The following is a 25117-nucleotide window of genomic DNA, read 5'->3' on the forward strand; positions in this document are numbered from 1 at the left end:
AATCACAACAAGTGAATGAGGAAATACCAGCAATTGTGAAATCACAAGCCAGAGTGACACAGAATCCTTTGAAAATCGCAGTTGGTAGGAAGGGTGGGCTCGCGTGGAAGGCGAAACTAATGCATAATTCAAATATTGAACATAGTTGTCCGAGAAGAGAAAACGTCATCCCTGATTACACAACAAGTTCAATTAGAGGTAAGCCCCCATATAATGTTATAAAAAGCATGACTACTCCAGTTACAGACAGTAAAATGCAACCTATCATTCAGCGGTGGTCAGCGGCTTGGCCATTGGCTATGCTTGTATGGCTAAAATGATTACTAAAGCCACACCATCCAAGCTAGATTTTAATGGTTATGATATCGGTATGATGGATCTTGATAGTGGATTGGCAATAGCAACAAAAAGATATGCTAATCAAACAAGGACTTATCCCAGAAGACATAATGAAGTAATTAAACATTTGAATATTTTATATTATCGAACATTTGAACATTTTATATTCATATAAATATGGCAACAATTGTGATGATGGTTGGTGAAGCTATTGTTAATGCTCTAGCTTTTAATTATTTATTTACTTCTCTGAGGGAATCAAACGCTAAAGAAGGTGAAGAGGAGTGTAAAAGACATAATAAAGCATTAGAACAACTCGAAGCAGCCCAGTCAGAATGGGCCAGAAATAGGATGTTGAGATGAGATTTTATTAATGATGAACTGCGTAAACAAAGACATTCAATTCAAATGTTTAAGGATGTTGAATTTGCCATGCACGAATACTTCCTTGTTAATGGAAAGAAGCTTGACCCAATACAGAGACCAACAATAAGTCAGTTTTATACACCATCAGAGGCTCAGAAAGACAGCGAGATAGCGTTTATAATGTTTGGGTTATCAGTCATTGTAATTTTCAGTTATACAATAACTACACATAAACCATGATTTATTGCGTATCAGCCATGTCACCCTCTCTGCTAATCTATAAATAGCGCTGACTGGCTGTTCAGCTATGTCGGGCTGACTGTTGTCTATTTTTAGCTACACATAAGCTATGATCTATTACGTATCAACTAATCTATAAATAGTGATGACAACTATGACTAACCAGTGGAGATGTGATTTGCATTTAGACAAATGATATGATAGATGTATAACCATGAATCTGTGCAGATTTACACACATGGGAAAGCCGACGTTGCAACTGACGTTGTGTGGGCGTTAACTGTGGGCTCCACTCTTATTACATCAGACAGGGAAACATAAATTACGTTTGTTCTGTATGTGGGATAGGGGTTAAAGGTCGTTATTGTTAATGTAAGAAACACGGTGCTGATAGGGTCAGGAACCAGATTATTTACGCTAGGAAGAGAGATTACATCAATGAGATGAATAGGTTGGGGAGAATAGGTATTTAGATTTATTTTACTAGATAATAATCAACCCGATGATAAAAATAAACCCACTTTTGTTGATAATAATGAGTTAAAATTTGTACCCACAACCAGCGTTAATGTTAATGATGTTAAGCCCATCGTATCGAGCAAAATTAATGAGGAGTTAGGTGATTTAAATAGTATAAAATACCAGCTGCCGGTTAAAATGTCATTGAGTAAAAGTAACGCAGACGGTAGCACTGAATATACTGAATCTTATTTCCGGAGCAATCAAGAAGTTGTAACCGAATCCGATACTATAAGCTCATCATTAGATACATTAATTCAGAGGATACAAGAAACTTAAGAACACTGGACTATCAGAGGTTCAGGTTGGGGTGTGGATAAAATCGATAGTTTATATTTAGATATAGCAAATTATATGCCTTTCAAAGGTGGATCTTATATAGATTTACCCCCGTATTATAAAAAGAAAAAAGACATCATTAATGTAAAAAATAAAGGCGATGGCTGTTTAAGAATGATGATAAGATCTGCATTGTTCCCCGTAGACAAACATCAGGATAGGCCTTCTAGCTATCCCCAAAACGATGGACTCAACTTTGATGGTATAGACGAACCTACACCAATTTCACAAATTGATAAGGTGGAAAAGCAAAATAATTCTTCTAAAGGAAATGTTCTACACAGGATAAGCTCCGCTCCGGAACATATTCCCAGAATCAATTCATTTCTGATCGAAAAAAATGGTAAATATCATTATACGTGGATAAAGAGTTTAAGCAGGCTATTATGCGATCAAACAAAACATGCAGGAAAGAAATATTTCTGTGAAAGATGCCTGCATGGATACAGCAGACAAGATCTATTAGAAGCGCATAAAGGAGACTGTAGAGGTGTTGGACAGAATGCTATCAGAATTGATATGCCTAAAGAGGGAAAAATATATTAAAATTTGAACATTATTGTAATCAAATGCCAGTACCGTACGTAATTTACGCTGACTTCGAAGCACTTATCAAACCTAAAGAAAATACAGTCCGAAGCAATCAAGAAAGTTTTACGTACAAAACTCAGGAACATATTCCTTGTGGGTTTGGATATATAGTTGTAAGGTATGATGGGAAAACAAACCCGCCCGTGATTTACAGAGGTCCCGATGCAGCGGGAAAGTTCCTAGAATATCTACAAAACGAGGAGAGAACAATCAGGGAAAACTTATCTTGTAAGAAACCAATGTGTATGAGGAGGGATGATTGGAGGGCCGATACGAAGTCGACTAGTTGTCATGTTTGTAATAAACCTCTGAATGGGGATTCCGTAAGAGATCATTGCCACGTCACGGGTAATTATCGGGGAGCCGCGCATAACGAGTGTAACTTGAAACTAAAAATGAATTCTCAAACAATACCCATCCCCGTTGTGTTTCATAACCTTTGAGGATATGATTCACATCTCATTATGCAAGCTATCTCAAAGACCGACGGCCGCTTAACGTTTATTCCTAATAATATGGAAAAATACATATCATTCTCGTTGACTAAAACTATACATTATACGGACAAGGATGGGAAAGCCAGGATAAAGCAAAGTAATGGGCTTAAATTCATAGACTCCGTACAGTTTCTGTTATCTTCCCTGGACAATTTAGCTAATGCAAACAATCCCAATGACTTTGCAATAACAAATCAATATACCGATCGGATAACACGGCATTTGTTGTTGAGAAAAGGTGTATATCCTTACAAATATATGGATGATTGGTCTAGATTCAACAAAATTTACCACCCCTGAAATTATTCTATAGTATCTTAACAGAATCTAAAATAACTGATGCCGATTATGAACACGCTCTGACGGTGTGGGATAAATTAGGTTGTAAGAATTTAGGCGATTATCACGATCTGTACTTAAAAACTGATGTACTGTTACTCGCCAATATATTCGAGATATTTAGAAAGACATGTTTAAAACAATACGGCTTGGACCCAGCATGATACTATTCCAGTCCCCGACTATCGTGGGATGCATTGTTTAAGAAGAACGGTGTAGAACTAAAACTACTCACGGATTACGATATGCACTTGTTTATTGAGAAAGGATTAAGAGGTGGTATATCTATGGTAGCGAAAAGGTATTCTAAGGCTAATAATAAATTAGTGGAAGGATATGATCCGAGTAAACCCGACACGCATATATAATATCTCGACGCCAACAATTTGTATGGATGGGCTATGAGTCAACCTTTACCCACGGATAGTTTTGAGTGGGTCGATGTGAATGATATCGAAGTGAATGATATCTCCTCAGATTCCGATAAAGAGTACATACTAGAAGTTGACTTGGAATATCCAAATTCGTAAAATAAAGACAATAACAGTTATCCGCTAGCTCCCAAACAGCTAGCTAGCCAAACAAACGTTCCGCTAATGTCCTGTTAAATCTTTCAACGATAGCTTGACTGCGGTGGGCCTCTTTTTCACCACGCCTGATTTCGACATCGTGCTTTGTTATCAGTTTAGTTACTGATCCCATAAACTCGGGACCAGGATCTACTTGAAATAGCTTAGGCCATTTTAGTGGTCCGCGTTTATATATGCCACTCAGTGCATTAGCTACTTCTGTTGAATCTTTCGATGTTAATAGCTCAGCCTCTTTGTATCGACTAGCCACATCCACTACTGTTAAAGCGTATATTTTTTAACTTATCCTGCATTACTCCGTATTGCATCTACTGCTGTCTTTTGACAGAGAGACGAACTGTGTGAGATCCACCTGCTGAAGAAAGTTGTCCCAACCAGCTCAGGAGGCAGCGCCCTCTCACAGTCGGCACGTGACCCGGAAGTCATGACGTCACACCAAAACACATAACTGCTTTGTCACCTCCACGGACGGACGTACTTTGTATCCCTTGTGGAAATTAAAGCTTATTGTTTGTTTTTTTATATTTTGCCTGTTTCTACATTCATTGTATGCTGCTACATTGTTACCTGTTATGGGCCGTTACCTTAGGGTCTTCCCATTCGTAAATTGTAACGTTTATCGCTCGTTTGTGGCTCACGTCATAGTAATTTACGGGCGCAATGTTGTTCCCGCCATTTTGTTTTCTTTCCCGCCATTTTGGCCATTCACCACGTGGCCAGGTAATTTCGTGTTCTGCGTTTTGAATTCTCTCTTTGGCTTGGGTAATACATTAAATTTATGTATGTTGTTTTTGGTGTGCTTAAAGCCTTGCCTTTTCGCTACCTTTTTGCGTAATTGTTTCCTCTCATAAACTTCAATAAAATATAAAGTTTTTGAGTTACTTTATGCTTCCCATACTTTGTGATTTTGCCACATGGTTATGTGTTTGCTTAAAGCTATGCTTTTTCGCTACCTTTTAGCGTAATTGTTTGATCTCGTAAACTTCATTGAAATCCAAAGTCTTTGAGTTACATTATGCTTCCCGCACTTTGTGGTTTTGCCACTTTTGAACAAATCTGGTTCTGGGCCGCCCCTTCTGCCGTTATTGTACAGCGCCCTGTACTTTCACAAGGCAGTGCCGATGTTGCAGTCATTCGTCGCTGTGATCCTTCAGCTCATACGAGTATCCAGGACACACCTCGCTCAACGTGCTCGTCGACCCCCAACTACGTTGACAGCAGCAGCGCTCAGCCGAGCTTCGCAGTTCTCCCAACACCACCGGCAGCTCCGGTGCTCCCAACGTAGAGTCTGCCTCCCATGGCATGACATACGACTGTTTACGGTCTCCTACACCACCCTTACCATCGTCTTCAGCATTGCCCGTAACGGGTTTCCTGTCACCATCTTCGTCGACAACGCTGATGTCTCCGGCGCTTCCGGCGCCTCTGATGTCTCCGGCGCAATCTTCATCGACAACACTGATGTCTCCGGCGCTCCCGGCGCCTCTGATGCCCCGGCGCTCCCGGCGCTCCCGGCGCCTCTAGTGTTCCGGCGCTTCCGGAGCCTCTAGAGCTACGGAGCTCCCTGCGCCTCTGATGTCTCCAGCGCTCCCGACGCCTCTGATGTCTCGGGCGCCTCTAGAGTTACGGCGCTCCCGGCGCCTCTGATGTCTCCGGCGCTCCCGGCGCCTCCAGAGATGCGGCACTCGCGGCGCATCAAGATCTTCGACATGGATGTGGACACCAACGCCAACGCCAACTACAACGCCGCTGCTTCTCTGATACCTGAGCGGTGCCCGTCGACCTCACCGGTGTTCCTTGCCTCCAGCCTAGAGGGCTCTCCTGCGTTTCCCTTTCGCTCTTGGGATTGGTCGTAGATATGGCCGCCGACGCCGCTGATTCTTCGATACCCCGAGCGGGGCCCATCGAACTCTCTGGTGTTTATCACCTCAGATTAGAGGGCTCTACTGCGTTTCACTTTCGCTCTTCGGTAAGTTCTATTTTTGGGCTACCCGCCTCTTTGTATTTCGGTTACCTTTTTGGGCGTTTCGTTTTTGCATTGACTCTTGTTTCCTGAAGACAGGAATGGTCGTAGATGTTCCGGTCATCACTTGTATGCGGTGCGGATTCATCGGACCTTGACGATGGTTAATTGTTGTTCACATCTGAAGGTATGCCCACCGGCCATGCCGTCTGATAAAGATGCAATACAGAGTAATGCAGGATAAGTTAAAAAAATTAGTAAAATCTAAATATTTTTTACATTTGTATACTTATCCTGCATTACGAGGTCTAAGTGCCCTCCCTTTCGCTACGCTACCTCCCCACGAAGTTTCAGATGTTATGTTTAAAGCAGTTATGTGTTTTGGTGTGACGTCATGACTTCCGGGTCACGTGCTGACAGTGAGAGTGCGCTGCCTCCTGAGCTGGTTGGGACAACTTTCTTCAGCAGGTGGATCTCACACAGTTCGTCTCTCTGTCAAAAGACAGCAGTAGATGCAATATGGAGTAATGCAGGATAAGTATACAAATGTAAAAAATATTTAGACTTTACTAATTATACGTTTTGCGTCTTACCTTAGGCGACAATTTTTTATTTCTTGGTTTACGGATGCGCCGCTCTTTCAAAGTCCAAATGTTAAAAAAAAAATATGAAAATTACCCTCTTTTTTTATTACCGCCGATCTTTTCGACAAAAAGTTCAAACAAACAAAAAGATTTCATTTCCTCGTCGAGAGTAAAGCAAAGGGAAGTCACTCTGATATTTCTTGCTGGGATCCTTCTCTAATTACATCAAACCTTGTCAACGCAAAGCCCAGTGGTGACCAGTTTAACTATTTCAACACTGTTGGCCGTTCAAAGCCACAAGTCACACCGCATGGTAGACCATCCAAGTCACATCAAAATAGTTTATAATTATATTAACCTACTTGTCATATCATTCATTTATTAAATCTATCACATTTCACAATGTCTGAAATACGTATTCCAATTGATTTTATCATTTCTTTATCTATAGATTAAAAATGTATTCACTAGACACTATTTCCCCGGAATGTTATTGAAAATAAAATTCTCGGACACACTTCGACAACGGGTCCTCATCGAACATGTCAAACAGCAAAATAAAGACGTTCCACGTGCTGAAACGTCTTTATTTACAAAGTAATAAAATCATCAAAAATATATCTTTAAAAGTTGCCAAACTGACATTCTAGTTATTATTTCAAACTTTTCGTGCGATCGCATGTAATCGTCAGTCAAATGACATCTCGCCTTTCGTCGCCTCGATTTCTCGGCTCGGACACAATGTCTTAATGCCAAAATATATGCACAAGAAATCTTTGTCACAGCTCGTAACCTAGCTCTATGCATCCATAAAGTTCCATATTTTTAATATACATCGCGATTTCATGATTAACGTTCAGAATAACATGATTTAACCCAAACCTTACGCCAAAGTCTGAAAATTACTGTTGCTGTAGTTTGATTGGCTGCCTTAGGTCACGTGCTTATATTTGACCAATCACGAACCTTGTAGCAGATTTTGTCGGTGAAACAATATAAGTTTTTTTTGGCAGCCCTTCGACGTATGTGTTATTCATACGAAGCTTTGAAAACGGAGGTATTTCCTCATATTAGTGAGCGGACAGCCACTATCATCGGGAAATGGGTGATGACAGATATTATTTGTAATTCTTTTTAAAATAACATTCCAACAACGTAAACAAATGAAAATAAAAAAGAAATGGGTAAGTGGATTTTATGAATTCTTATATTTGCCGAAAAAATCGTTAAATTTGTGTTGCCATTTGTGCACAAGCTGAGTGCTAGGGATATAATAAAATGTTCTTGAAAAATTGAGTTATTTTACTTTTGTTACGCCAGGATATTTTTTTTCATACCTACCTAACTTTTTAGGACAAAATGCAAGTAAAAAAATGTGAGAGGCTTTTTTTTTGCTTTTTTTTTAAATTGGCCTGCCTCACTTTTGAAATGAGTTAGAAATCCGTAAACCAAGAAATAAAAAAGTGTCGCCTTATCATGGGGAAGAAACAAGAGGTCAACCTGATGAACTTCATTCGTTGTAAAAATATCAAACTTCTTCCTCGGTATATAACGCGGTTCTGGTAAGTATATTTGCCACATCGCTTGTTTCTTTAACCAATCCTTGGCCACATCTTTAGATACCTTAGCCGCAGTGGCTAATTTTTGTTTTGCTCCTATACCTTTCCAATATCCTCGTGGGCTATAGTAAATTTTATTCATTATTAATTAATATTGATGTTTCTTTTAATACGTCTCATGACGATCGTTGAATCGCATCATCGTTTTTGCATAAAAAATTCCCTCTGTAGTAGCAGTATAGGTATATAAATCTGGCTCCAGTGGAAGTGGTCAAGAGTCACCATTACCTATACTACTGCTGCTCTGAATGTGTGCAGGAGGATCCCTAGGGCCTTCACAAATCGTCTCATCCACTCAATGTACAGGAGATGTGTGGCAGTGATCAATGCTAATGGTGGTCACACCAGGTATAGACTAACATTTTGGATAGTGACTCGAAACTGTGTAAGCCCTTAACATTTGAAATAAACAATTATGTCATCTGCCTTTTAATCCATTAAACTGTCTTCAGTCAAATTTTTGTCAATCTTGCCCTATTAGTATTTCTTGTCTTTACTGTTGAAAATAAATAACATGTATACTGCATACTCGACTTGTGTTTCTTTTGCGTGTGAGTATACTTTGGTCCTAAGGCAGTAAAATGCCAGGTTAATGATGGAGGGTATGTCATCGGTACTGCATGTATTATGGTTCTGTTCTGATTCTCTAAAACCTTCCAAATGGTGTGCTGGTTTTCTTGGGGGAATTAGTCAGCAAAGAGCCGGAGTCACAGGAGACTAATCACATTTTATTTACAAGAACAATTAACAATGAACAATTTACAATATCTTAGAATATAGCTTAGGGTGCCCATAGAGTCGGTACAACCCTCTGTACAACCAAGATCTGCTTGGTATGAGCGTCAAACCCCTTTTGTTTAACATTTTGCTTCTGTATGTGTTTAACAAAAATTAGAACAATAAAAAGGAATATGATTGGTTGATACATGATGGGGCGTGCCCTATGGTAAATGAATGGCTAGACAGAGTGGAATACTTAATCCTGTTCATCCTTTTGGACTGGCACTAATCTTGTTGACATATTTACTAGGTGATTGGAAAGAGATTATGGTATCACTATAGACGAGCTTGTATAGGGGCTATGCCTTGATAAGTCTAAATTGAAGTATTTGCTGAATGTTATTCTAAGATAGGTGATGACAGATTTACTTAAATAAAATAGTTCAAGGCAATCTATAAGACTATGTAGACATAACTTTTGCCTTATTGATTAGTATGTCTTGGAGATGGGAGCTTGTTACCTTAGGCTAGCATCTGTCTAAAAAGCTATAACTGGAACTACTGATATTTTGTACCTGCATTTTACCTTGATTAATGTATTACTTGCTAACTATAATTATATGAAATGTTGTATAAATGTTACACAATGATAACTTATAAAAGCCCTTGCTGTGGATCTAATTATTATTTGATAACTTTGTATAAATGTTATATCATGATAGTATAATACACAAGTTTCAATTTAATATCAAGTTTATGAAGAAAAAAAATTATTTTCAGTTGGCCCCGAACATGTACTTGATATGAAATTGAAGCGAGTATAATATTCTATTGATTACCCCAGGTGTAATTTGAAGAGAAATAAAAAAACAACATTTTCAGTCTTGTTTCTATAGCAATAGGGAAAGTTTAAGGTTACAATGTTTGTTCACCTAACCATGGTGGAAGGCCGTTATGTCATGGCACTGTATAAAATAGTTTCTTGTTCTGTTTTTTTCCCCACAGTATGGTAAGCGACAAATGATATGTTATTTTCATGCTTAAAGAGTGTATTATTGTTTTTTCCGCTGCAAAAAAAATCCATCTGTACAAGCTTGTATATGCTTTGGAATGATGATATTTCCAAAGCATATACAAAATTGGAATGATGACATATACAAAAATATACAAGTTTATATATATGGTGTATCCAAATTTGTTTTCTTTGTATATATTGGTAAAGGGAGATAATTGTTATGTATTTGTGTATAATTATTATATATGTGCAAATTGAAGTGTTTTAAGTTGAGCACTGTGTTTCTTTGTATATGTTGGTAAAGGGAGATAATTGTTATGTATTTGTGTATAATTATTATATATGTGCAAATTGAAGTGTTTTAAGTTGAGCACTGTGTTTCTTTGTATATGTTGGTAAAGGAGGATAATTGCCATGTATTGTTCTATAATTATTTTGTATGTGCAAAATAGTATCAGCAAGTTAAAAAAAACTGATATAGTGGCGTGTAACATTACTGGAATGTTTAATTAGTACCGTACTCCACACTGTTAGCGGGAGTACATACTCTCCTTGCAATGATATTGACGGGTAAGCGATTGAGGCGTCTGGTACTTTTCCTGGCGCGGTGCTTGGTATGTGAGTAGACTTTATGGTCAAATGCACAGAGAGGATAAGCTGTCGGGGGTGATTGCATTGGCGGTGACTTCTGTATTGAAAGTGTTGAAATCGATTTGTGCTGAGCTTGGATTCGTTTGTACGGGGAGGCCGCGATGTGATTTGTAACATGCACTCGTGCACATGGCAGATTAGCCAACAGAGTGGATTGCACAGAGGATGAAAACTATTTTATTATTAATTTAAAGGGTTGAATTTGGTTTGTTCTGAGCTGTCGGTTTAATTGTAGGGTATACATTGTTATAATGTCAAATCTTGGCGGAACGCGGAAAATCACGTTTTTTAAAACAGCTGTCCTTGGGAAAAATCCTCTTCAAAATATAATCAAAGATTTTTTTTAAAAATACTCCGAAAATATCGTGTTTTCGATCAGAGCTTTCAGCATCAAACATGCCTTTATTATTATTCATAATAGCACATACATGGGATCTTAAGTTTCCGGACATCATACGTTTTCTATCATGAATACTTGCACTATAACATGGCGTCACACAGAAATTGTTAATACTCCAATAATGACTTTTTTTATGATAAACGTGTCTTTTATAAGTGAATGAGATGTTTTACAGTTGTTCATGTGAAAAAACTATGAATGTTTATTCAGCGTCCGAAAACCCATAACACGGATATATGTTGTATTAATGTCTTATGTTTTACAAAAGATAAGTAAGTACAAAGGTAAGCTTTTCTCAATATGCTTCAACATGGGAAAAGGGACATTGCAAGTTTGTGGCAGTATTGCTCCCAGGTGGCGGCGGCGCTAATGCCTACAGTCTACAATAAACAAAGTCATGCACCAGTGATTTTCAGCGACACCTGCTATTAGTGCTACCCAACCTCTAACTGGACAAGTCCACTTTAGTGGAATAATGTCTATAGGCGACAAAAGACAGAAAATTGTATGAAGTCACTTTTTATTTCCCATTGCCATAACACTAAAAGTAATAATTTTTTATTTCTGCATCATTGCATTAGTTCTTATAGTATACACCAGCAGATATTTGCTGATTTCAAAGAAAATTCAAAGAGTTCATTCCTAGCATGGGTATGTTGTTTTCATTGTGTAGGCATTATTATCCCCCGCCACGAAGTGGAAGGGGGATATAGGAATGGGCGCCGGCCGGCCGGCCGTCACAATTTGTTTCCGGAGCAGATCTTGAAAACCGTACCATATTTCTTCACTAAACTTGGCACATAGATAGATCTAGTGGTGAACTGGTGCCTTTTGATAGTTTGGGATTTAAAAAAAAAATTTTTTTTGAGTTTCCATGGCAACGACTTTGATTTAGACTGAAAATGGCAGTAGTCCTCATTTCCGGAGCAGATCTTGAAAACCGTACCATGTTTCTTCACCAAACTTGGCACATTGATAGATCTAGTGGTGAACTGGTGCCTTTTGATAGTTTGGGATTTAAAAATTTTTTATTTTTCGAGTTTCCATGGCAACAACTTTGATTTAGACTGAAAATGGCAGTAGCCCTCGTTTCCGGAGCAGATCTTGTTGAAAACCGTACCATATTTCTTCACCAAACTTGGCACATAGATAGATCTAGTGGTGAACTGGTGCCTTTTGATAGTTTGGGATTTTTAAAAAAGTTATTTTTCGAGTTTCCATGGCAACAACTTTGATTTAGACTGAAAATGGCAGTAGTCCTCGTTTCCGGAGCAGATCTTGAATAACGGAGCAGATCTTGAATAACGTACTATATTTCTTTACAAAAAGGCCCAGTGAACATAGTTCAAAGGAGCTAATGCATTGCACACACCCAACATGTCATATTGGCGGGGGATGTGAGTATTTCATGCTTGTTACACACTGCTTTATTTTTTTGTAGGCAATAGTAACTGTAGGCAAAAGTGGACGTAGACATTAGTGGCTGGAACCCAGGTGGCCAGGTGCATGGAAGCTATTCCCTATTTTTTCAAAGTACTGATTTAACTCTGAAATTTTACTGCATCCGCCATCTTTGTTTATTTGACTTTTGCCACTGTTACATTTGTTGGTATGAATATTGTCCAAACGGCACAAAATTGCTTAAAATGCAATCAAATGTTTAAAACATTTCTGGGGGCTCAGCCTAATATCGTTAGCAAAGTCAACAAACTACGACCGTATATGTAATGTACAACAGGCGCAAGAAAATTTTAAAAAATTCTTACAAATACAAATGATAAGAAGTCGAATATGAATACTTAAACCTGTACTTTTTCGAACAAGAAATTGACACATTGATGTATTCAGATTAAATTGATATGTTCTTTACTTATGTAAATGCAAATGATAAAAAAAATAATTAACAGTGAGATACTCTTGCTATTGTGCAAAGAATCCAGTCCCTATGAAAGTGAACAGCATGCCGATGTTATACAAAGCAATCATATAATATATCGCAACTGATAGTTCTTAACAATCAGGCAATCAACATAATGACGGTATCAGTGGGCACATCGTGGTATTTGAAGATAGAAAATGATAACACATGTCAGCAGTCTAGGAAGTTATACACGTCATCTTGACAATGAACAAAAAGAAGAAGAAGAAGAATAGTTTATTAAAGTGTCACTATTTAGACAACCAACCATTTTGGCTTACGAGACAAAATACACATCACACCCCCATAGAAGTACCACGAACACACACATCCGCAAATTCAGTCACTAACCCACCCACATATATTACGTTACCCACACAACACCACACCACACCACACCACACCACACCACACCACGCCACGGGATTCCATACTCGGTATTGACCCATGACAGATACTTCTTCACGTCAGGGAATGGGTTTTTGGATGGTGGTCAACGGACACGTCTTGCTTTAGGGAAAGCTGCTGTACTGTCCAGCTTCTTCATGTATGTCTCATCTGCGAGCCTCTTCGCTATCTGCAGTTCCGTCGACTCACAGTTCTTTGGTCGTACTGTAAAAACATCTTTATGCCGTCTTTGTCATAGTTACTTTCCTCGGAGGGCATCAACTGAGCTATCTTTAATGCGTCCTCGTACCTGTTTCTTCTGGACGGGAAGGTTGCGATGGCGTATCCCGAGGACTCGGTTACGACTCTTCTGAAGAAAAAACCCAACTTTATTTACAATTGCATTTCAAATTTATAATGCATATGCATGTATATCCATGTATATGCTCATGAGCAAAGGAGGAAAATATGTGAAAATCAAATTCAAATTTATTCCGATAACCCTTAAGCAACGTGTCAGTATTATAGCTTGATGTATTAGAACAACACTATTTGTGAATGGCAGGTGCTACCGGTAGTGTTGGGTATGCTTACCCTTTTTGAAGATTCACTCTTTGTAATTCGACATCAAACGGATTACATCACACTTTAAGTAAACAATCTCATTTAACCCTTAATTAGTTAATTAATCTAGTCAACCTGCAGTATACTGTATCACTTAGTAGCCTGCAACCTCGGGGTATCGCGGTACTTGTCATGTACGCTAAACGGAACAAAATGCACTCACTAACCTTTATGTTTATTCGTGTTCTCTGTATCAGATATCATTCATGTTATCAAACAATGCATATTTTACTGATAAAAGTTCATTATTTACATTAGTAGCTCCAAGTAAAAGCTGGGCCTCGCGCTCAGTTTGACAAGGGAGAGAACTCCATCATATCGCGGTACAGAGAAAAGTTGTGTATGGAGGTCCGAATTGGACAAAAAGAGGACATAATTCTACCAACCACTTGGTATGATCATGCCAGACATATGTGATTTGTCCAGACAAGTGCAAAGACAGCACAAGTAAAATTCTAAATGTGTTATCAGCAAGAGGTATTCAATGCATATTTACCGAAAAGTAAGAGAAAAATATTTTTATAAGTCAACATCAAAATATCAGAAATGATATTTTAAGATTGTTTAAAAAAAATTGGATGACAATAATTTGTCAAAAAATGGAAAAATGTTAAAAGTCAACAATGAATATATAAAAAGCACCCCTAGTATGCCCAAAGTATGTATTTATCTTTTGGTTACTAGTGAAGAACTTATTTCTAAGTTTGGCCTTATGGCCCTTATGATCTCCCAATAGATTCTGGGCACAGAGCGGGGAAAAATGTGCGGACTACGTAACTTCCGTTACCTCATTAGTCGCCATGAATATGCAAGTGATCTAGTTCAGGTCGATAGAGAAAGTTTACTTGGGGAACTGCGGGTTATATCGTTGGCCATTGATCTGTTGATAGATGGGGGTAAGGCAATATTACAACAGATGCCAGAAATATGTATCAACGGATTAATAACTCCTTACTTACAGCAAACGGAACATTCCGAGGAAATTGAAATTGTTTACGAAGTGAGCACTTCTTGGTTACTGATTTGCATTAATAGACAGCCGCTAAGAGGATTGTCCCGCGTGAACCACCGGAAATCACAAATGCCGCGATACGATGAATGCCGCGGTACCATGGGGTCCGAGTATACTGCCTTAAAGGGGCACTGATCTAAAGCAATTCCCCGGGACTGGTTGTTGCCTTTGTTATTGTTTTTTCCCAGTGAGTACCCGGATGTATAGCAGAAATCTAGACTAGTTCGCGACCTCTGCTGCACCATTCGTAAGCGCATTAGTCACTTTTAAGGGTAGTAATAAGGGCGTATCGTCACATTGATCAACAAAATGAAATACAGTTTTCGAGATAATAAGGAAATGTAGGTATCTTTGTGGGTAGCATCGGTAAAGGTGACGAAGTTTTGATAAGTCACTAGCTTGGTAAATTTGCGATTTTCGTTTACACTATTTTGACTTGCAACACAAAGAACATATTTCACCTGCATTGCTTTTTTTATAGTGTGTATATTTTTTTACTGTCAAAATCTGTAACATTTTCAAATTTATTAAACGCCTAAATATTCAGTTATTTTACAAAGTGACTTAAAAACATTTCCATCTGTATTATTATGATAGCGAATTCCAAACATTTTGATGTTTACTGTCATCACCAAGAGACTGAAAATGTTACGTTGAAAAGTACATTTCTATGTTGTTTGGCTTCTAAACCTTCATAATAATCTGTTGTGATGTTTTTTGGCCCTTTTGATCGTCTTAATCAATTTTAGTCAATCTGGACAGATTTTTCAGTCAAAATGACTGAAATATTTACACATTTTATAAATTGATAGAGAATCACATTTTACAAATTGACGGTATATATACACGCTTACAAAGGAGAAGACTTGTGAAAACAACGTCTATGGCGCATTGAAGAATTTCCCAACCAAGACGTAGAGGAACAAGAACGAATCGGTTCAATGCTACAGCAAATGAAGGAAAACAAAATGCAAATACAATAATTACAACCTACCAAATTTATGTGTATAAATTTTAGGCAGCTTCCTTGTTCGAGGAATGTATCCGTGAATATCCACACAAAGGAACAATATCCCACTCGTCTGCAGCTGTACAAAGAAACTTATTCGATGTCACGTGTCTCTGTAACAATCAAGATATACATCGTTTCGGAATATTATAACCCGTGTTCGTTTCTCAACTGATCACTTAGATTGTTTCAGGTGTTTCACATAGGTGTCAAGTCTCAAGGGTCGGCTGAGAAAGCCCACGTGACAACTATTTTCATAAAGTCCACGGTTCCTAAAAAAATCCATTGAGTGATAGATAACAATGATCAATCAATCAACGTATTATCAGTTAACCCTTTGAACAAAGTATGTTGTTTTTACATTAGCACTTCACGCCATGATATGAGTGTATTCCCTTTGTTTTAGTAAACCTAGACATGTAAACACTCACTTTTGACATATCCACTGTGCAAGATAACAGTGATTAATCAATCAACGTATTTCCTGTTATTCCTTTGATGACTAGGAACGATCCGTTGATTTAAAAAAAAAAAGTAAATCAACTGATCATTCACCTCTTGCTGGGCTGCCACATGCATATTACATAACACAAATTTCACCTCACTTCAAACCTGGATTAAGATTGAATAATTACCCCAGACACAATAAATGCCAAATGGGAACCTTTGTCAGGTAATTTAAGTGGTGCTACCACTATTTGTACCTGTAATAAATTCATTAGCTGAGCATCAAGTGAATGACGACAAATACACAAGTGTAGGGTTAGACGAGAAAACGTGGATGACATCAAGGGAGTAGTAATCGTATTATCGACGCAATCCGAAATCCGAAAATGCTTTCACTGCATGGATACTTTTTTTAGTATTAAACTATAACCATCTGGGGTATTTCCAAATGACGACATCCGATGAGCTCTGCCGTTCTTTTTGTCTGTTTGTTTAGGCTGAAGAAATTAATTAACATGCGCCCTTTGTCGAAATCTTTATAGATCACAGTTAACCAATCAGTGTTTATGCAAAAATGCGTAAAACAAATATTGCCTCCATCCTCCAAGCTTATTTAACTGTCCTTGCAGACGGTAGCCCAGTCTCTGGTCACGCTCAGTTGCATTGCGTATCATCCGGGTACTCACGGGGAAAAAACAATAACAAAGGCAACAACCAGTCCGGGGAATTGCGTTAGATCAGTGCCCCTTTAACAATCTAGGATTAATTCTTGTTCTTGGTACAATTATCCAAAATAGGGGCATTATATGCTTGTTCATAACTTCTAACGATTTATGTGAAAGGAGTTATTTAACTGAGTGAGTGAGTATGGTTCACGGCGGTGGACACCAGAAAGGTATCTAAGACTTCTAAGGCAATTAATCATAGGGCTTTCCTTTTTCACTCTATCGTCAATATCAGAATCTGACTGAAATATTATTCCCAAAGTCATACATATTAATTCCTTTCATTTTAAGATTAGGTTTTGCACTTGGGAAGACTTTAATTAACGTGAAATAGAAAAGTTTCTGTTTTCTCTGGATTCAATTTTACTTGCTTTCATCCATTTGGTAATTTTCTCCAAATCGGCATTAATATTTTACGCAGTAGTATTTGGAATTGTCCATTTGGGGAATTGTCTGGACCCCACCACAAACACAGTAAACAGAAATTCCAATGTGAATAATATGTACAATAGTTTGTTGGCTCAACATGCAAAACTCCATAATTTTAGTTATATGTAAAAGTCATAGTAATATTAAATTATATTTTTAAAAAATCATTAATGTATTTGACATGGAAGACAAAGCGACACACATTGTATTTTATAATAATGCACAATTTTGAATGCTTTAAACCTGTTGTATTAAACTAATACTGGTTTTGATGTTGTCATATAGTGAATCAGTATGTGTCTAGTCTTCCAAATGTTCTTTTGCGAACACATATAGTGTCAGCGCTCATGATCGCCATATCTATGAATGAATGAAAATATCATAATTAATAAACTCACCTGAGCTCACTGTGTGTTCTGAAGACATATCACTGTAAGGCATCCTGCAAGGCTTCGTTCATGTTCACCCTCAAATGTACGATAGAAATCTGCGATTGTGCGTGTTCAATGTTCAAATGCATTTTTGCGACAGACGTTCGTTTATTTATTAAAATTCCACTAATTCATAAATCGCATAGAGTTGCTCGCCTCTTCTCCAGTTGCTCACACTCTCAACTGATGTAGCTGCCTTGATTAACTGGAATCCGGATGTAACTAATTACAAACTCTATTCTAATTATGCTAATCGAGGAAGTGCATTATACTGGATGACAAACTTAGTAATCCTTTCACACTAATGATCCTTGTTTACAATGAACGCATGTCAATTGACTAAACAAACATCCTTAAGTAGAAGTATCACAATGGACAGTGTATACAACTGTTTGTCAAAAATATCAACCAATATTTTATATTTAGAATCACCATTACATGAAATCACAGCAATATATATATTAAATTTTACTTTGAAATCTCCAGAACTAATGTCGTGAACGTAATATAATAGGAATTTATTCCAACAAAGTGTTTCCCATATATATGTTTCCATGTACAATTTTAAATTCATGGATTTTTTATCTATTATTTTGCAATGATCGTGACAAAAAGGCTACTCTCTTGCTATTCTGTTTATTGGTTATTCTAGTTTAGACAGTGACAGCCTCTTGTTATACAAACAGTGGTTTTTCTAACCCCGACCTAGTTAAAACAGCGGAAGCCTTTCGCTATACAAACAGTACTTTTTTCTAACACCGACATAGTTAAGACAGCAGCAGCCTTTCGTTATACAAACAGTGCTTTTTCTAACCGCGATCTAGTTAAGACAGCGGTATAATTCATATTATTGATCTGTTACTAAAATCTGCACAAATGTTCTTTTTCTTATGTAAAATGCTGTCAACATAAAGAAACACAAATTATTTCATAACACTCCAAAATAGAGTTGCCATAATGAAAATAGTATTAACATGTTATTGTGACGTGCAATTCAACGAAGCAGTGGTAAAATCTATCCTTATATACAAAATCGTATATTTTCGGATATACCAACTATACAAAATTGTATATTTTGGAAATACCAAATATACAAAATTGTATATTTTGTATATATTGGAATTTTCCCTTGTGTTCAGTGCAATAAAGCCTTATTAAATTGATCATAATCACTCATAAATTTCCATTGAACTACTGTAAATCTAGAAATTAAGGTGAGCGTGAATTAAATGCGAAAAATGTGAGTGGCCTTTGCTCACATTATTAAACAGCGCATTTATATCAACAATAAGACATTTTAGATAGCAGAAATACCAACTTAGACATATGCTGAAAACAAACAACTATGTATTCAACATCACTGTTTATTGAGCAGAATTTGTAACAAATGTCATTCAAACTCTAATTACATCCTGTGAATTGTCACTGCATGGGTCAAGAGTTCTACTCACTTATGTCATCACTGATCACACCTGCAAGTCAAGACGGCCTGTCCTCATCTGGCCTACACCTCATATCGCCTACACTACCATCAAAACAAATTTATGGATGAGTGCACCTTACACTTGTACCCTTATCCCGTAAGTAAAATGAACTCTTCCAACAAGATAACAAAGAATGTAAATGACTTTTGATACTGTAATTTGATTTTGTATATGAAATCATCTTCACAACTCAAATGTTTTCACAACATCAAATATCATAAATACACATGTATTATCTTAATAGCACTGTACATTTATATCCATCATCTTCATGTTTTATAACATTAGCGCTACATCCTTACTATCAAAATTACTGTAATTTGATGAAATGTCCAACTGCATCCAGAAACTGGATCACTGATCTTCTGCCAGTAGCAAGCTGCTGCTTCAGTCTCTCGATCCTTGCATCTCAGTCTCTGTCAACACGAGCACGAGGTCTCATGGCACCACCCAGTCCAATCTGCCTTCTTGACCGTCTATCTGCTGTCTCGATCTTCTAGAGTTCTTTGACAAACTGGAAGATGTTGGGATGGGCTCTCGACATTCTCTTCTTCAAGTCGTTGTGGAAACCTTCAAGATGGTTGTTGGAGCATGGACCGGTGTTATCGTGTTGATTCTACAGGGCTCGAGGGAACGTGGCATTGAAGTCCACCCATGTGCTGGGAATGTGTTCTACATTCTCGGTAGGTGGATGACTGTGAGGCTTGGTTGATGTAATGTGGTCACCAATGGTGCTGCATCTGCCATTGCAGCCAATGGTGATACACTTCCAGTGGAACAGCAAGTTGCCGCTTGACAATCAACCTGTACCGGTACCCAGCATGTAGTACTTGCTGACCGCCTCTCTGTGAAGTATCAAACTCAGCTCTTTGAAGATGTGCCATTTTCAGACTGAGGCACAAACTTAAAAACTAACATATATACCTATTCCTAAATTGGAGATGAGGTGATCCTGTTAACATTGTGAAAGCTATTTCGCTGATCAAAGTAAAGAGAAACAATAGTACTTACTAAGGTATATATATACACTTGCAGAAATTTGGAGATGAGTAGACCTGTTAAAATGCTCAGATTGGATTATATGAGGTAAGTTAATGTAATACAGTAATCCTGTATAAACAGTCAAAACAAACTCAAGGATCAGATACCACTATGAAAACATCGGATTAGTTCAAAGGCCCATGTACTCAGGTCATTAGTTCATATTAATGAATGAAATCATTAACGGGTTAATGGACAGTACCATTCTACACAACAGGGGTGTGGAAGTAACCATTTGTATTTAGTGATTGGATTTATGTAAGATTGGATTAAGGTGAGGATTCTCCTGTAAACGTGACAGAGGACATTTTCCTAAGATATACATCCACTGATGCTTGAGAGGAGGGGGTGTCTCATTCATATTGAGTCGCATTTTTGGCTAGGGACCAGCGGTCGCATTCTATTGGAGATGCATTAATTTCTATACAGTTGTACCATGTCTTTCTGTTCTGTTAAGAACAGTTTAGGGAGGAATTTGGTTTCTAACTTTGCAATATAGTGATTTGTAATTTGTATGATTCATCACTTGAAGGGAAATAGTCCCTCATCCCAAATTCTTTGATCATGCTGAACCATGTGAACTGACACACATTCATTCAGCAAAATAGACAAACAGATGCATATGCCTATTTAAAATAAGACATTGTTTTTCTGCTATGGTGCATCAGCATTTGGTAATAAAAGTGCAAATTAGTATTACCTCAGTTTGTTATCCTTTGCGTTTGGTTGCATTTCCAGGGTAAACAAAAACGGTATTCTTGTGATCTAAATATGAAGAAAGAATGCATTGGCAGTAGTCACGTAAAGGTCAGGGTTCACCATCCACCAGTGAATAGGAAAATAACTGAAAAGTGATATGTGCAAAATGAATTAGTCCCAGATATAAATATTCCAGTACCAACACTCCTGGTATTTCGATTTCCTCAGAACAAATGTTAAGGAGGAATATTTACTCAGACACTGCAGAAATATATGCACCAATATGTTTTACCCCTGAGGTAGTAATAAATGTTACATTCATTATTGTGGATTAACAAACATTGTTCAAAATAGTTATTTGTTTCAGATTTGTCAGTTTGTCGTCAAAGTCCTTTGCAGAAATTATTTGAATTCTAATGCTGACTTTAATATGATGTTATCTGATGTTGACCAGGTGAGCTACAGTGCAGTGTCTGTATATTATTTACAAAATTGTGAGTTTGTGGTATGCCTTCAACAGCATTCAGTGTTAGGAACTAAGGGTAAGCCAGCTTTAAATCTGCACTTTAAATAGCATCATTGCAGCTGTATCCCTCCTATGGGGACTCCAATATTGGACTTACAATGGATATTTCATATTTTACCATGAATTTGGAAATTAATCGATTCTGGTCAGTCAGAGGCTATTGAATCACAATCAACCCCCTCTGATTGGAACAGCTGGTTTGACGGTCACATCATGTCGTCATGTCGGAAGGTGTATTTATATACCGTTTTTGATGTAATAAGCTAGGGGGCTCTTATTAGAATATTATTTTGGTGGAAAAAAAACAGAGTTGAAAGATATATTTCGTGGTTTATGGTGATAGCCTGAAATGTTTATGTATGACAGATATATTTTGCCGGAATTTAATTGCCCATAATTAAGGGTGCATATAACACACGAGTGTGTATTATACGCGAATAAATAAGTCTTGTGTACATTGATCAGTCAGAAGGGGTGCTATTTGGGATTGTTCACCAGCCAATATATCAGCAAATATCGCAGTGGGCGCTTATTAGAGCGGGGCGCTTATTACGTCGAATACGGTAATTATACCTACAATTATAGGTTACAAAATGCAAAGTTGCAGTTACTACAATATTCAAAAGACAACAGAGTGCTTGGAATTTGGCGCTTTTCCATATACGACTGTGAGTCACATCTTTTGCGTCACCATGAGTGATATGACGTCATAATAGTGACGTTTGGTGTAGAACAAAGCTTTGCAAAGCTTGCTTAGATTTCTTTAGCGGTGCCAACCTCATGTTAGCTTTACAAGTTGCCGTGGTTATATGCTGTCAACGACTGTCACAAGTTCGAGTGAAGTATTACGGTGTAAACAAAGTGCCTGAGACATATTTTGTTTAAAGACTTGTCGGTGAATTCACATAGACAATTCACATCGGCAACCCACTCAAAACACTTGACACAACCCAAGACGTTTTACTCAATATATTTGCTAGCATCAAAGAGTTCACATTTTATTTAGTCATGGTAGAATGGAGATAAACAAAGTGTTCTCAATCTAGAGCTGGGTTACATGTAGAATTAACCGCGCTAAATTTAACATTTGAAACCTCACGCTGCCAACCGGTTTCAAATTCAATTTTGCACAGTTTTAGCCACAGGTAACCTAGCTCTACATTGAAAACAGTATGTTTATCTCCTAATTGAAATACTGGTATATGTTGATATACATTGATATTTTACTTCAGTGATGGTTACCATTACAGATGGAAGCCACATGTACTTCACTTTTGGTGGGAGAAGTTGCTCGACTTCTGCAACCCAGGTATCACTTCTCTGGCCTGAATGGAATCTTTTATGAGAGGCAACCATACAGGTAGGTTTATAAATCTCTTTATAAATCATCATACCCAAAGGCTGTATCACATGACCTTAATACATCACAATGGAATTCCCTTTCAGCACTAACACCAGTGTATGTGTAACAGCCGTATCATGTCTATAGAATGACAGCGAATACTTGTGGGGAGGTTCATGGGATTTTTCAGACTGTTCCATCAGGGATATGGAGGTCCCAGCACTGAGGCCGCGGCCTCGCGGGATTTATATATAAAAATATTTTACATTACACACACACAGCTGTTCCAATTATTGAATTAAATTTCCTCTTTATCATGTCTCATTTTGCTATCTGCACCTTTCATTGGCTGAAAGTCCCAAATAGTCCAATCAGAATCATGCTCACACATTTGTGTGGTAATAGTACAGTGATTGCTCACTACAACGCTACCTTTGGGGTCCAAATAATTTATGAGCGCTCTAGATGATCAGTTGTTTTAACCGAGGTGGAGTCGAAGGGGTAGACTAACAAGACAACAGTACATGCATTGCCTGTAGAGCTGGGTAATGGGGATTCTGGCTCACTTCCACTGGAGCCAGATTTATATACCTATACTACTACTACTACAGATGGAATTTTTTATGTCTAAACGCTGATGCGATTCAAGGATCGTCATGATATTAAACTAAATTGTAATGAAAATATTCTCTATTATTTTTACTCATACACATACCATTATTTTGAACAAAGTGATATTCAACATTTTTATTAAGTTCTTCGTTCATTATATGCTCTTTTTCTAAATTGGAAAGAAACAATTGATGACCGTATTTGGTTTGTTTGACATCACTGATAGAATAGATACCCTGTGGTAATTCTCACCATTTGATTGGCTCCATTATTATATACTTATGTAAGCATTCGTTTCAATTATTGTGGTGTGATCCAACGATAGGAAACAATCTATTTTTAATCTCCAACCAGTTCTTTGGTTTTGGCACGGAATAATTGTTGTCTCCCCTGTTCTATGAACTTTTTTTTCTCGTCTTCGCTAATACCACTGGTCTTACGAGAATTTGATTGAATCTCCTGCTTCATTACGTTGTATTTGGTGAGTTTCGACAGCACTAAACGAAACTCCTCCTCGGATATCTTACAATCAGCCATTGCTGTTGAAATATGGTCCTCAATGCTGTTCAACTTTGATCCGGCGAGTATCCGAATATTATCATGTTTTAATGCTTTCTTTTGCAACTTACGAGAAATGCATTTTATTGCTATTCCAGCCAGTCCTGAGACTCCGGCGTCTATTTCAATGCCAAGTACGATAGGCGCGGTGATTATAGTTGATAACAAACCAACACCGGCTACACCGAGTCCCATGCCAGCTGTTACAAGCGCAGTGTCAACTCTGTCGAGAGCATTCACAGCTCTGCGATACTTTTTATACAATCCAAGTCTCATCTCCCTCTCCTCTATTCAATGTTTTATGTCGCTTATTTGATGTAATCAAAATCCATCAACAGTATCCATCTTTTCAGATGCCTCATCAAGCGCCGAATATAAACCCATAATGTATATTATTATATCATATAATAGTCTTTAATTATCCCCTGAAGTGGAAGGGGGATATAGGAATGGGTGCCGTCCGTCCGTCCGTCACATTTCGTTTCCGGAGCAGATCTTGAAAACCATACCATATTTCTTCACCAAACTTGGCACATAGATAGATCTAGTGGTGAACTGGTACCTTTTGATAGTTTGGGATTTTTTATTTTTTTTATTTTTTGAGTTTCCATGGCAACGACTTGTATTTAGACTGAAAATGTCGGTAGTCCTCGTTTCCGGAGCTGATCTTGAAAACCGTACCATATTTCTTCACCAAACTTGGCACATAGATAGATCTAGTGGTGAACTGGTGCCTTTTGATAGTTCGGGATTTTTAAAAACAATATTTTTTTAGTTTCCATGGCAACGACTTTGATTTAGACTGAAAATGGCGGTAGTCCTTGTTTCCGGAGCAGATCTTGAAAACCGTACCATATTTCTTCACCAAACTTGGCACATAGATAGATCTAGTGGTGAACTGGTGCCTTTTGATAGTTTTGGATTTTAAAAAAGTTATTTTTTGAGTTTCCATGGCAACGACTTTGATTTAGAAATGAAAATGGCAGTAGTCCTCGTTTCCGGAGCAGATCTTGAAAACCATAACATATTTCTTTGTCATACTTGGCACATAGATAGATCTAGTGGTGAACTGGTGCCTTTTGATAGTTTGGGATTTTTAAA

General features: G+C 37.7%; 1 protein-coding gene across 5 annotated transcripts in view; it reads left to right on the plus strand.

Annotated features, from left to right (window-relative positions):
- LOC124114626 (CWF19-like protein 1) overlaps positions 1-25117 on the plus strand; it is a 329927-nt gene that overhangs the window by 146981 nt on the left and 157829 nt on the right. For all 5 annotated transcript variants that reach the window (XR_007218701.1, XM_048385574.1, XM_048385573.1 and 2 more), the window contains exon 6: positions 22755-22864. Coding sequence is in view for 4 of the 5 variants with exons in the window: in XM_048385574.1 (XP_048241531.1) it covers positions 22755-22864 (110 nt within the window). In the remaining variant the exon portion in view is untranslated. The remainder of the gene's footprint in view (positions 1-22754; positions 22865-25117) is intronic.

The sequence above is a fragment of the Haliotis rufescens genome, unplaced genomic scaffold (assembly GCF_023055435.1).
Source record: "Haliotis rufescens isolate VD_foot unplaced genomic scaffold, xgHalRufe1.0.p SCAF_6, whole genome shotgun sequence".
Taxonomy (NCBI): Eukaryota; Metazoa; Mollusca; class Gastropoda; order Lepetellida; family Haliotidae; genus Haliotis; species Haliotis rufescens.